Consider the following 15,194-nt stretch of genomic DNA (forward strand, 5'->3'; position numbering starts at 1 on the left):
AATCATGTTTCCATGATCTGTTTATTTTTCTTTCGAGTTGAGTTTTTCATATCATTAAGAATATTTCATATTTAATTATTTGTTGTAAATGTTGTGAGTGGGTACTTACGTCTTAAGATAATCCAATTTCTCTTGTTGAACTTTTATAAAACCCTCTAAATTACTTATTAATACGGTTTCAGTCTCAAGTAGCTCCTCCATTTCCGCCAGAGCGGTATAGACCTCACTGTTGCCGGATCTAATGGAACATATCACAAAATACAGCCCCAACACCAAGAGTCGAGGCAGTGTTATTTGTCTTCGTTGCTGTAGCATTTTTGCGTTTTGATTGTGTTTTGCGAGGAAATTAACTGAAAACAAAAAAAAAGAAAGAATTTTCAAAAATTGTTTTAAAGATAAATCAGTAAGGAAAGGCAAAAGACGAGCAGTGCCGACTGTATAATACCCTACACCTTTCCTATAAGTACAAAGTGGGAGCTATATCTAATTCTGAACCAATTTTGATGGACCTCAGCGGATGTTTTCAGATGGGTTATTAATGAATACGTATCAAATTTCGTGCAAATATGTTCAAACAGTAATAACTACCGTTGACAAATGACAACATTATTGTAAAATACCGAAAATCTAGCGAACATATAAAGGGTGAGTTTTTAAGAGCTATAGGAAAGTGTAAAAAATACATAAAACTTAGGAAAATGTATGAAATCTTTATTATTTGAATCGATTGTAGGATCCATATAATTTAATGTTTGAAGATTAATGCGAATGGTGACCATGACTGCGCCTCAAATGGTCCATCCGCTTAGTCCAATTTTGGCATACTCTTTCCAACATTTCAGCCGGTATCTCACGAATAAATGTTTCAATGTTGTATTCCAATGGATCAATTGAGGCGGGCTTGTCTGTATAGACGTGAAATTTAACATTGTCCCACCAAAAAATAGTCTAAAGGAGTTTAATCGTACGATTCAGGCGGCTAATTGACCGATCCCGAACCTGAAATAAAATGTTCACCGAACTCGCCTCTCATTTGTTACGCGTGCTGTGTGGCATGTGGCACAGTCTTATTGAAACCACATGTCATGCAAGTCAAGCTCTTGCATTTCGGCCAAAAAAAAAACTTAGATATCATCTCACGATAGCGAAGACCGTTCACAGTTACGATACGATTCGCATCATCTTTGAAGAAGTACGGTCCAATGATGCCACCAGCCCATAAACCGCATTAAACTGTGACTTTTCTGAATGCATTGGTAGCTCTTGCAATGCTTCTGGCTGATCTTCACTCCAAAATCGTCAATTCTGCTGACTTACGTATCTTCGTCATAAAATGGAAGAAGCGCGCATTGAACTTTCTTAACAGAGCATGCATTTTGATAATAAAATTCAAAAATGAGGGAGTTTTATCTAAATCTGAACCGATTTTTAGCAAATTTCTCAGACATTGTGGTAGTTGTCGAGGAATTTTGGTATGATTGGTCAATACATGCGCTTGCAGTGGCTCTACAAGTAAAAATTGGGTGATATACAGATATGGCAGCTATATCTAAATCTGGACCGATATCTATGAAATTCACCAGTAATATCGAGAGTCAAGAGAAAATCCTTCCTGCCAAAACTCGAGAGAATCGGCTAAAAAATGTGCACTTTATTGCAATATTTCTCAAAATTGTACGAACATTTATATCTACCTTTGAACCGATTTCGAGCAAATTTCTCAGGTATTGTGGTGTTCGTCAAGGAAAGCGTTGTACAAAATTTTTTCAAGATTGGTAATAAATGCGCTTGCAGTGGCTCTAGAAGTGAAAGTCGGGCGTTTGCTGAAAACAGCAAACACTGTCTGCTAAATATTAGTAGTTGTTTTCTCTTCTATTATAGCAGTAGTTCTGCTATTACAGCAGTAGTTCTGTAATTTCAAAGCAGCAGCCAGACTGTTAAGAAGTCTGCACAAAATATTGTACGGATTGTTTTGTTACTGATCTTAACATATCTGCCAGATTTCATCAAAATCGATTCAAATTTAGGTATAGCTCCCATATATATGTATCGCCCGATTTGCACTTTAATGGCCGTAGTTACTACAATTTTCAACCGATCTGCACAAAATTTGGCACAGATTGTTTTATTACCAGTCTTAACCTATGTGCAATATTTCAATAAAATCGGTTCAGATTTGGATATAGCTCCCATATATATGTATCGCCCGATTTGCACTTTAATGTTTGTAGTAACTACAATTTTCAACCGATCTGCACAAAATTTGGCACAGATTGTTTTGTTACCGATCTTAATATATCTGCAAGATATCATCAAAATCGGATCAGATTTGGATATAGCTCCCATATATATGTATCGCCCGATTTGCACTTAAATGGCCGTAGTACCTACAATTTTCAACCAATCTGCACAAAATTTGGCACAGATTGTTTTGTTACCAGTCTTAACCTATGTGCAATATTTCATTAAAATCGGTTCAGATTTGGATATAGCTCCCATATATATGTATCGCCCGATTTGCACTTAAATGGCCGTAGTAACTACAATTTTCAACCAATCTGCACAAAATTTGGCACAGATTGTTTTGTTACCAGTCTTAACCTATGTGCAAGATTTCATCAAAATCGGTTGAGATTTAGATATAGCTCCCATATATATGTATCGCCCGATTTCCACTTAAAATACGGTAGTAAGTAAAATTTTCAACCGATTTTTACAAAATTTGACATGGATAGTTTTGTTACTGACCTTAACATATCTGCCAGATTTCATCAAAATCGGATCAGATTTGGATATAGCTCCCATATATATGTACCGCCCGATTTGCACTTTAATGGCCGTAGTTACTACAATTTTCAACCGATCTGCACAACATTTGGCACAGATTGTTTTGTTACTGGTCCTAATCTATATGCAAGATTTCATTAAAATCGTTTCCGATTTGGATATGGCTCTCATATATATATATATATATGTATCGCCCGAATTCCATTTAAATGGCCGTAGTAACAACAATTTTCAAACGATCTTTTTAAAAAAAGTCGGTTCAGATTTAGATATAGCTCTCATATACATATATCTATTGCCCGAATTTATAATTGTAGAATAGGTGTAGGGTATTATATAGTCGGATCCCCCCGACTTTTGCCTTTCCTTACTGGTTTTATAGCAAAAATGTTTCAAGAATAATATATGGAATTCCATGTTTGTTTATATATAACCATTCTCTGAAAGAAATAAAGGGGAAAGTTGTATTATGCAAACTTTTTCCACTTTTGACTTATTTATGATACTCATATTTGAAAATTTTCCAATTTGTATAAATGTTTCATTTCCTACAAATACCTGCATAGGCGAAATAACAGTTACAAAAACATTACGTTTTTCCGTATTTCATTTAATTAAGCTATAAATCTTTTTAAACAATTAAAATTAAATGATTCTCATAAACTATTTCAATTTTCCGCGCATTGTCTTTTTTTTCTTATTGACCTATATTAAATTTTGAAAAAAAACTATGATTCTTTACATTTTGCCGGCTTTTGTAAATATTCGTTCGCATCATTTCATTTCATTCAGTTGGTGCAAACCAACTGTTTTTTATTTTTGTTAACGTTTTCAAGTTCACTGAACTTGAACGCATTCATAATTCCGCCTTTATGGCAGTGTTAAACTTTTTTTTTTGTTTAATTTTAAACAAAAGACAACATATCTTCATCTACGTGCATAATATGGCATTGATCACGCGAATGGACAGACGGACAGAGCAATTTAAATGGAAAAAAAATACTTTTTCGTTGGGATTTTCATTAAAAAAATTTTGCATGTATGGGAAGGTAATACCGAAAAAAGTGGGCAGGTGCTTTATTTTGGTATAAAAAAAAAGTGAATCGCTTAATACCAGTCCCCTTTTTGGAGTAGAAAATTCATAATGATGCATTGAGAGTTGGGTGCAAGAGGGTGTTAAGTCCAAATGGAACGTAGAATCGATTTCAGATTTAAAGGAAGTTTGGTATTCTAAGCTTTCTTAGATTAACCTCCCTTCTGCTTCGTAAAGGTAATTCAGAGAATACTCTGGCTTTTCATTTAAAATATAAGCTATGAGAATCCCTTTTTTCGGTATCCACCAAGTTTATCTCAAGTGTAAATCATGCAATGCTATGCTTCATTTGTATATCACCTGTAAAGTACCTTACAGTTTAAGGAACTGTTATCCAGGTGTCGGTTGCCGAGTTGGTAGCGTGCTTGGATTACCAGTGCAGGGGTTGTGGGTTCGATCCCCGCCAAAAGCCTTGTTCTGTCGCTACTGTGGTATCACAATGGAATTAAAATTATCTAAGTGAGTCTATAAATGACTGCTCCTCTTACCTAACCTAACCTATCCTATCCAGGTGTCAACATATCGCTGTCCCAGTATCAAAAACAACCTTTTCCCATACATCAAATGTTTTTAATTAATTTTATATTGTGCGAATTTGGACACATTTTTGGTTGATAAGAGACTTGTATGTAAATATATAAGCTTATGAATATTCTAAATGTATATCACATATCCCCGATTATCGTAATTCCTGCAACTGCATAGTATAGCTACTTTTGTTATAAATAATCTGCGAATAAATCCATAAAAACTCTTTGCTAGACAATTTCTAATGAGAAATTATCGTTACGTCCCCCAAACAATAAAACAAATCTCCATCACCTGTTTAAGAAATCACTCTGCATCTTTTAGATTTAAAGATCTTGTTGTCATTTAAGTTTTTAATCTTGTTTTACTATGTCCACACAATCAAAATATGCATTGTCCAACTAGAAAATAATAAAAAATCGATTAGATCTCTAATCTGATTTAAATCTGTTCAAAGAACAAAAACAAAACAAGAAAAATAGCACCAGCCGTTGGTGTTGCATATCAATCGAATAAATATTCATAATTAATTTACCCAAAATAAATTCAAGAGATTAGAAACAAAGACAAGTCTTGTTTTATGCGATGGGGAGTACAATGGTAAACAAGATAAGGTTACCGAATCCAAGAAATGAAACAATAAGAGGGTATAAAAATTAGATTAAATAAGAAATCTGGGAGAAATTGACAGTTTTTGGCAATGAGAATGTATGAAGACTCTAGGCTGTTTCAAAGATTTTTTGTTTTTGCAAAACCAAAACTTTTTTCAACGAAATTTTAACATTTCAACAGTATAGCTGACACGAAGTGCTACCAATTCAAACGACCACATGTGATTGAAAATATTATTATACCCACCACTATAGAATGGGGATATACAAAGCTAATCATTCCGTTTGTAAACTCGAAATATTGATCTGCGACCCCATTAATTCCCATATATTCTTGATCGTCTTGACATTTTAAGTCGTTGTAGCCATGTCCACCCGTCCGTGCCTACGCCTGCCGAAATCGCAGTCGAACCAATAAAGATATATGCTTGAAATTTTGCACAGAGACTTCTTATTGATGTAGGTTATTGGGGATTGCAAATGGGTCATATTGGTTCAGACTTTTTTCAGCTCCCATATAAACCGATCCCTTATTTGACTTCCTGAGCCCCTGGACGCCGCAATCGTTATCCGATTTAGCTTAAATTTTGCACGGAGTGTTTTGTTTTGACTTCCAATAACTGTGATGAGTATGGTCCAAATCTGTCACTAACCTGATATAGCCCTCATACAAACATATATCCCGATTTGACATATTGCGCCCCTGGGAGCCGCAATTGTTATCCGATTAGTAGTCTACGGCCCTTAGTGACTTTAACTTATGCCTGATTTTTCGTACGTTAAATACACTATGTTCAATTGTGGAAATTGTTTGCAGAATCTATGGCGTTGGGTTCCCAAGATTCGGCCCGGTTGAACTTAGCACATTTTTACTTGTAATAAACGAATGACAAACATTTCTGGAAGTAGTTTAAATTTCAGAATCCATACATTTTTTAAAATTTTTGCCTTGACTATTGCTATGAGGCGATCAAAAAATGATTTGCAAGCTGCACGAATGTAATCATCCGGTATTTTGACCCGTTTTGTACAATGCTTTGCTTCAGCCCATGCATGTTGGCCTATTTTTATACCCACCACCATGGGATTGGTGACTATGCGTTTAGTCATTACTTTTGCAACACATCGAAACATCTATTACCGACCCTACAAAGTTATATATTGTTGATCGTCGTATAATTTTAAGACGATTTATAGATGTCCGTGTGTCTGTCCGTCTGTCTGTCCGTTTGTTGTACTCACGCTACAGCCTTCAAGATGAGATATTTAGCTAAAATTTGGCACAGATCCGTATTTTTTCTATACGCAGGTTAAGTGTTTGAATGGGCCATATCAGACTATATTTGGATATAGCTGCCTTATAGCCCAATCTGCAGATTTAGGGTCTCATGCCCAAAAAATCCGAATTTTTTGTCCGACAGCTCTGAAAATTGAAACAATGAGCTGTACTAGGGGCCCCAAATATGATACATATGACACTATTTTAACATAAAGCTGCGAAACAGAGCGATCTACCGATTAAGGGTCCGATTTCGATTAAATCGCATATGACCTTCATATACACCGATCTGCCGTTTTAGGGTCTACTACTAAATTTTCTATGAGCATTCCACTAAGGAACAGGGTATGCTCTCATATCAATGAGTGCAGTCCGATTAAAGTTAAAGTTCAATGATAAGCGGCCTCCATTTTTATGCCGAGTCCGAACGGCATGCCGCATAGCGACACCACTTGGTAGAGATGCTTTTGAAATGACAGGATACCTCACAATACCAAACAAAGCCAGCATGAGTAAGGGGATAACCACCGCTGAATATTATTCTGATGTTCACGCCACGATTTGAACCCAGGAGTTCGGCATCATAGGCGGACATGCTTACCACTGCGCCACGGATCTAAAGCCCATAACTTGTATTTAATTTTCACCGATTTCACCGAACATTTAAAAATTCAGTAGTTTTAAGCCTCCCGACGTCCGACCTAAATATGGTCCAGATCGGACTATATTTAGACCGATCTTCCGATTTAGAGTATTAAGCCCATAAAAGCCGAATTTATCACACGAATTCGCTGAAATTTGAAACAGTGGGTTTTTTAAAATCTCCTGTTATCCGTCCCGAATATGGTCCAGATCGGACCGGATTTAGATATAACTTGATCCGTGATCGGAGTAGGAGTATTAAGCCGGAGTCGGGGCACGCGTGCTCAACTCCGAACCGAACTCCAACACCGGCTCAATAGTACAACTTCGACTCCGGCTTCAAAGCCTCGACTCCACAGCCCTGATGTTTATATTCATAGTGGTGGGTATCCAAAGTTCAGCACGGCCGAGCTTAATACGTTTTTACTTGTTTCGTTCTTTCCCAAAATGGTCCAAATTGAAAAGTTCATCGCATTGCCACAGTGTGGACAATATGAAGAGCGAAGCATGATTTTTTTAGCCATTCTTGTTTTACATGTGCTTTATGTGACTGTGCCGAGTCTTGTTGATGCTTCAAAGCAGCTTCTTAAATGTTTTCCTTATGATAAGTCGCATTTACTTTTACGCCGGTGTTGATGACAATGATTGGAATGCGGCCATCGGCAGTCACTGCTGCCCATACCATCACTTAAGACGGAATATTATTTCGGGTGGCCATTTGTAGGCCCAAATTCTCGTACCTGAGTTTGGGAAATTTTTCTCGTCTGAGAAACTAACTTTTTTTTTTGCTTTGGTGTAAGACATCACCATTTCATGTGTTGTTGGTGATTTATGATGCGATACACATACACGATTTGTTCACTTTGAAGAATTTCTGTTCGCCAACAAAAGCAAGTTGTAATTTTCCAACCAAAATACAACGGCTGGGTTGGCTACGTCATAATGTCAGAATGGGTGAAGTAGCTCCAGCAAAGAAGTCTTTTGAAAGCAAACACGGTGCTACCGGGAAGACCAAAAGCCCGATGGAAAAATCAAGTGGTGGGAGACACGTCGAAACTTGGTGTCAGAGATTTTAGAATGAGCGCAGAAGATCGAGGCGCTTGGAATGCTATTCTACGTTCGACTAGTGAAACAAATAATGTATCTTAGCTAATTAATATATGAAATTAAGTAAATAAATCGAAGTTTTATGATGAAAATTTTTTTATGCCGAATATTCTAAAAAACAAGTAAAAATGCGTTAAATTCGGCCGGTCTAAACTTTGGATACTCACCACCTCGGGTATGTACGTAAACTACCTTTCGTCAGAAGGAACATATATCGAAATAAGGGAGTAAGGGGAAATGAAAGGGTAGACGATTTGGCCAGGGGACTGCCGTCAATAAACCCGAAGGCTTTCGGGTCAACGCAGTCCGAGTTAAGAGAGTGGGCGACGAATGCGCATGCAACATTGGGGAACAGCGAAAATCCTAAGGGGGGATCCAGATTGTCAGAAGACAAGGCTATTACTGAAAGGAAGTAAGAACGAGGTCAGTATAGTTATTGGTATCATAAGGGGACACATAGGATTATCAGTGCGGCAAGTGATATCATGTGTAGGGTGTGCGGAGAAGATGATTAGACGTTGGAGCACTTTCTTTGTCATTGCCCGGTTTTCGCGTCTAACAGATACCAGCACTTAGGTGAAGATACAATACCAGACATGAACCAACTTAGGGTCGTGCATGGAAAACAATTAAGGATGTTGTAAGTAGAACGGAATTCCTAACTTAAAATTTTGTTTTTAGAGGTTACTAGCTGACCCGGGCCCGCTCCGTTGCGCCTTCTTTTACTTTATATGGAACAAAAGTTTCCTTGGAATATTTATTTTCGACAATTAAAGATCTTTTAGTGAAATACCATGCTACGAAAATAGTATATCGCAGTTTAACAATATAAGTGCCTTTATCTGAATCCCATATGATCTTTATTTTCAAGGCCAACTCAGTGAGTTGGACTTGAAAATATATATCGAATTTGTGTTCCACTTTAAAAACCCTCTTATTTGAGCCTCATATTGCAATAGTCAGAAAATACTTCCTATTTGGGTGGTGTTGTGGGGGTGAGGTGGCCCTATAGGCACTTTTCCCGAATATTGATATCAAATTCGTGCTTAACTCCCAAAGATTTTTCATTTGAGCCTCATATTGCTATGGTCGTAAATTTGTCCCCTTTGGGGGATGTTTTTGGTGAGAGGCGGCCCCCCAAACACTTGGTCCAATATTTGGATATCAGATTCGTATTCTGCATTCAAATACCTTTTATTTAAGCCCCATATTCCTATGGTCAGTAAATAAATCCAGTTTGGGGGGTGTTTTGGGAAAGGGATGGACCCCCAGAAACGTTGTCCTACATTTGGATACCAGATTCGTATTCTACTCGCAAATACCTTTCATTTGAGACCCATATTGCTATGGTCGGTAGATATGTCCGATTTAGGGGTGTTTTGGGGGTCGGGGTGGTTCCCCTAACACTTGGTCCGACAATTGGATATCAGATACGTTTTCTTATCCTACATACCTTTCATTTGAGTCCCATATTGTCGTGATTGGTCTAAATATATGTTTGGTAGTTTTTAGGGTGGGGCAGCCCCCCTAGGTACCCCATCTGAATTTTGGATACCAAATTTTTATTTTTAGGGTACTATATGAGAGCACACAAAATTTCGCTTAAATCGCACCACCAATCTCCGAGATCTGGCGTTTTTAAAAATTAGGGTAAGGGGGAGGGTCCGCCCCCCCTTCAAATATCAAAAAATGTAGTACCCTATTTTCACCACGGGGTCATTATGCACCATCTGTGAAAATTTCAAGAAAATCGGTTTAGCCGTTTCTGAGTCTATAAGGAACACACAAACAAACAAACACACAAACAAACACAAATTGATTTTTATATACAGCGGTCAAAAAAAGTATTCATCATTAGCAAAATTGATAATAAATTCACTTATTTTGGGTAATTGAAGAAAATTTAAAGTAAACAAATAATGCAGTTTTATGCAATAGTTTATTTTTCGTAATATGTTTTAAAATAAATTCAAAAAATAAATTTAATTAGCGCAAAAAATGCAATTTTATATAATAACACCAAAAACAGAACAAAAAAAGTATTCATCATTGATGTGCTATCATCAAAGTCAAATTCAAATATTATTTGGGAATCCCCCTTTTCTGTTTTATTTAGTAAAGGAGGCTTTGCCCTTGACAGCAAATATTTAATTTCATTGAAAATATAGTTTTTGTCAAAATGGGTCGTAAGCAAAACGAGGTTTCTGATGAGGTAAAAGTTTTGATAATAAAACACCACAGGAATGGTTTAACTCAAAAAACTATCAGTGAAATATTAAATAGACCACGATCTACTATACAATCCATCATCAGAAAGTGGACAGAAACGAAAACTGTTGACAATAAACCAAGATCTGGTCGACCAAAAGCACTTTCAGTTGGAGATGTGCGTTGGCTAGTGCGGCAAGTTCAGAAAACTCCGAAGACAAATGCGACCATTCTTCGTAAAAACACTATGGAATATTTAGGGAAGGAAGTTACTACACAAACAATTCGAAATACACTCAAAAGGCATAGTTACAGAGGAAGAACTGCACGTAAGAAGCCCTTTATAAATAAAATAAACCGAGTGAAAAGGCTAAACTTCGCAAAAATGTATGTAAAACAGCCCGAATCATTTTGGAAAACAGTCATTTTTGCAGACGATCTTTTGGGTGCGATGGAATGGTCATAGTGTACAGAAAACCAAATACAGAGCTTGAAGAACGAAACACAGTTGCTACTGTAAAACATGGTGGAGGTGGTTTAATGGTTTGGGGGTGTATGGCGGCTTCAGGAGCGGGAAATCTTGAAATTATTAATGGAGTAATGGATCATAAGTATTACATTGACATTTTAAAGAGGAATTTAAAAGATAGTGCTGTAAAACTTGGGCTTGGTAATAACTTTCAATATTATCAAGATAATGACCCCAAACATTCTGCTTTAAATACCAAGATGTGGATGCTGTATAACTGCCCCAAAGTCATTAAAACTCCTCCTCAAAGTCCCGACTTGAACCCAATTGAACATCTTTGGGAACATCTCGAACGCAAATTGAGAACGCGCAATTTTTCGAGCAAGAGTCAAATGCAACAGGTGATAATGGAGGAATGGACTAATATAGACCAAAATATAACCGCTAAATTAGTCCAATCGATGTCAAACCGTTTAAAAGAAGTTATAAGACGCGGTGGTCGAATAACAAAGTATTAATTTTTTTAAATTATGTTATTTATTTTTTTGTTTTTTTGCAATGATGAATACTTTTTTTGTTTAATTTTTTGTGTTCAGCTGTAAAATGGCCCTTTTTGTTCCAATAAATACTATTTTTTTCTTTAAAAACAATGAAATTGTGTACATATATATCACACAAGCACTACTGCATCATTAGTTTAATATGTTTTTATTCCAATTGTCTTTTGTAGACTTATTAAAAAAAAAACATTGAATGATGAATACTTTTTTTGACCGCTGTATAAGATTTTATAATTTTTATAGCGCACAACAAACCGATTACTGGCTTAGGTGTATGTCCATAGTGGCATGGGACGGATTAATATCTGCACCCTCTTTTCAACCTAACCTAACCTACTGGTTTAAATCGCGAAAAGCATTTTATATGCTCTTTGTCAATTATATCCGCCAAGATGAACTCTTGACAAGACCTACCGTCTACAGTTAGTACGACTGTCTCGGTCCGTCAACCGATGTCCCGCAGAAAATGGGTGTTCATCAAAAACTTCATCATGTCCTACATAGCCTACACTGCGTTGCCTATGTAGTCTCCCAAAGACTAAGTTTAGATGTGAGTTTTCGAGGGAAACATCTTCATCCTACGCTGCTTTCCTGTTCACAGAATAGTTTTCCGGAGCTAAGTTTTGCAATTTTCTTGTTGTATTCCTCTTTGATTAAGCCTTTATTATTAATCCTACTACAGAGCAACCTTTATAATTTAACAATATAAACCAAGATATATTCTAATAAAAACCCTTTATAAAAAGCTAACAGCAGATTCTTTCCAACAATAGAAACTGGTAGGATATAGCGCTATTAAAAGTTTACCTGTGCACAATAGCAATCTCCCCAAGAAAATGTATCGCTCTAATTCCTTATTGTTAGAGAAGATGAATTAATTTCAAGTTCAGTGAACTTAAATGCCCCATAAAGTTCCATGAGCTTGAATGACAGTTACAATTTCGGATTCATACAATAAGAAAATAATGTTATGCAATTTAAATGAAAATATATGGAAGGCAACAGTTGAAAGGCAAGCTTTCAAACTTTTTTCAAAAATTTCTCTGTGTTACAAAAACTTGCGCATACATTAGGCAAAAGTTTAAATTGCAATAAAAATTTGCAAAACAAAGACTAGAACTACGGTAAAAACCATTGTGCAACATGTGCGATGAGTATGTTGTAGGTTGGTAGGTATCAGTTATGTTTTATTGTCTAACTGTTGTGTGCTCACCACCTTTGGTGGAGATTATTTTAATTCTGTTTTCATTATTTTTTCAATTTCATTTTAATTTGAATAGTTTTTTTTTCAAACGACAGCGGTTCTGTTAATCTGCACTTTTTTTGTAGTTTTTTAAATGGGAATCACATAAAAGCCAGCAGAAAAAAAGATTGAACCTATTTGCATGTGAATAGTTTAGGCTGTATGTGAAACTCACAGTATTGCGAAACTCACATATATCACTCACATCTACATACGAGTATAGTATTTAGATAGAGTAGAGGAATTAAGTTATATATGGTTGTTGTCTCTGCTAAAGAGTTATATAGAGCATTAATATGAAGTTCTAGAAAGTAAAGGACTTAAACATCATACTACTACTGTGTAACTGTTGTTGTAGTCACATGGCTATATGTGGAGGTGGCGATCCTCGTCTAGCTCTTATAGGCTAGCAAGATCGTTTCGGTCCAAAAGGCCGGTCGCCGCGGGGACATAATGGCCATTGGTTATTTAAAGGCGCCCATAACTCGCCTTATCATATCGTGCATCATAGGCACTCAGTATTTATGCAAGAGCCGGTGCCACACGGCCTCTCACTGAGACTCTCCGCTAGATACCGCTGCATATAAGCCAGCAGGAAAAAAAATTTAACCCATTTGCATGTGAATACTTCAGGCTGTATGTAAAACTCACAGTATTGCGAAACTCACATATATAATCTACATACGAGTATAGTATTTAGATAGAGTAGAGGACTTAAGGTATATATGGTTGTTGTCTTTGCTAAAAGAGTTATATAGAAGCGTTAATAGAAAGTCCTGGAATGTAAAAGACTTAAACATCATTCTACTACTGTCTAACTGTTGTTGTAGTCACATGACCATATGTGGAGGTAACGATCCTCGTCTAGCTCTTATAGGTTAGCAGGATCGTTTCGGTCCAAAGGACCGGTCGCCGCGGGGACATAATGGCCTTTGGTTATTGAAAGGCGCCAATAACTCGCCTTGTCATATCGAGCCTCATAGGCACTCAGTATTTATGCAAGAGCCGGTGCCACACGGCCTCTCACTGAGACTCTCCACTCGATACCGCTGAATATGAATCACATAAAAGCCAGCAGGAAAAAAAATTTAACCCATTTGCATGTGAATATGAATCACATAAAAGCCAGCAGGAAAAAAAATTTAAACCATTTGCATGTGAATACTTCAGGCTGTATGTAAAACTCACAGTATTGCGAAGCTCACATAAATATTCTACATACGAGTATACTATATAGATAGAGTAGAGGACTTAAGTTATTTATGGTTGTTGTCTTTGCTAAAGAGTTATCGATGACAGTATCTTCGCTCTCTTATCTAGGGAGTATAACAACAGAAGAAAGCATATCAAAAACATGTTTCAATAATTCCTGGCGACACTTATAAGCATTTCAGGTATGTAGAAGTTTTGTACCCTCCACCAAAAGATGTGGGGTTATACTAATTTCGTCATTTCGTTTGTAACACATAATAAATATTGATCTGAGACCTAACAAAGAATATATATTTTTGATCGTTTTGACATTCTAAGTCGATTTAGCCTGTCCGTCCCTCGGTCCTTCTGTCGAAAGCACGCAATCTTTCGAAGGAATAAAGGTAGACGTTTGAAATTTTGCACGAATACTTCCTATGGGTGTAGGTCAGTAGGGTTTGTAAATGGGCTATATCAGTCCATGTTTTTATATAGCTACCATATAAACCGATCCCGAATCTTGACTTCTTGAGCCTCTAGAGGGCACAATTCTTATCCGATATGGCTGAAATTTTGCATGAGGTGTTTTGGTTTCCAACAATTGTGCTCAGTATGATTCAAATCGGTTTATAACCTAATATATATCCCATATAAACCGATCTATGATCTTGACTTCCTGAGCCGCTAGAGGGCGCAAGTATTACACGTTTTGGCTGAAATAAAGCATGCGGTGTTTTATTATCACCTTCCAACAACTGTGCCAAATCGATTTATAACCTGATATAGCAACCACATAAACCGATTTCGGATCTTGACTTTTTAAGCCACAAAAAATGCAAATTTTGCCCATTAACACTCCACTAAGGAACAGGGGCAAACTTCTCACATATCAATGAGTGCAGTCCGATTCAAGTTTAAGCTCAACGATGAGGGGCCTCCCTTTTATAGCCGAGTCCGAACGGCGTGCCGCAGTGCGACACCTCTTTGGAGAGAAGTTTAACATGGCATAGTACCTCACAAATGTTCCCAGCATTAGGAGGGGAAAACCACCACTAAAAATTTTTTCTGATGGTCTCGCCAGGATTCGAACCTAGGCGTTCAGCGTCATATGCGGACATGCTAACCTCTGCGCTACGGTGGCCTCCTAAGCCGCTAGAGGGCGCAATTATTATACGATTTGTCTGAAATTTTGCATGTGTTTTATTTCGTCTTCCAAAAACTATCCCAAGTGTGGTCTAAATTGGTTTATAACCTTATATAGCTCCTATATAAACCGAACATCTGAATATAATTCTTAAGCCTCTAGAGGGCGCAATTCATATCTGATTTGGCTGAAATTTTGTACAACGAATTTTATGACCTTGTCTTTTATGACCTTCAACATACTTGCCACATATTGTCTTAATAGGTTAATAACCTGATATAGCTCCCATATTAACATCTCTCCCGGTTTAACTTTTTGATCCACAAAAATGC

At 36.9% G+C, this 15,194-nt stretch overlaps 1 protein-coding gene across 1 annotated transcript in view; it reads right to left on the reverse strand.

The window, feature by feature from the left end:
* Positions 1 to 15,194, reverse strand: part of LOC106088489 (prolyl 4-hydroxylase subunit alpha-1) — a 137,874-nt gene that overhangs the window by 65,934 nt on the left and 56,746 nt on the right. The window contains exon 3 of the mRNA XM_013254015.2: positions 110 to 350. Within this exon, the coding sequence (XP_013109469.1) occupies positions 110 to 315 (206 nt within the window). The 5' untranslated portion in view covers positions 316 to 350. The remainder of the gene's footprint in view (positions 1 to 109; positions 351 to 15,194) is intronic.

This window comes from Stomoxys calcitrans, chromosome 2 (assembly GCF_963082655.1).
Source record: "Stomoxys calcitrans chromosome 2, idStoCalc2.1, whole genome shotgun sequence".
Lineage (NCBI taxonomy): Eukaryota > Metazoa > Arthropoda > Insecta > Diptera > Muscidae > Stomoxys > Stomoxys calcitrans.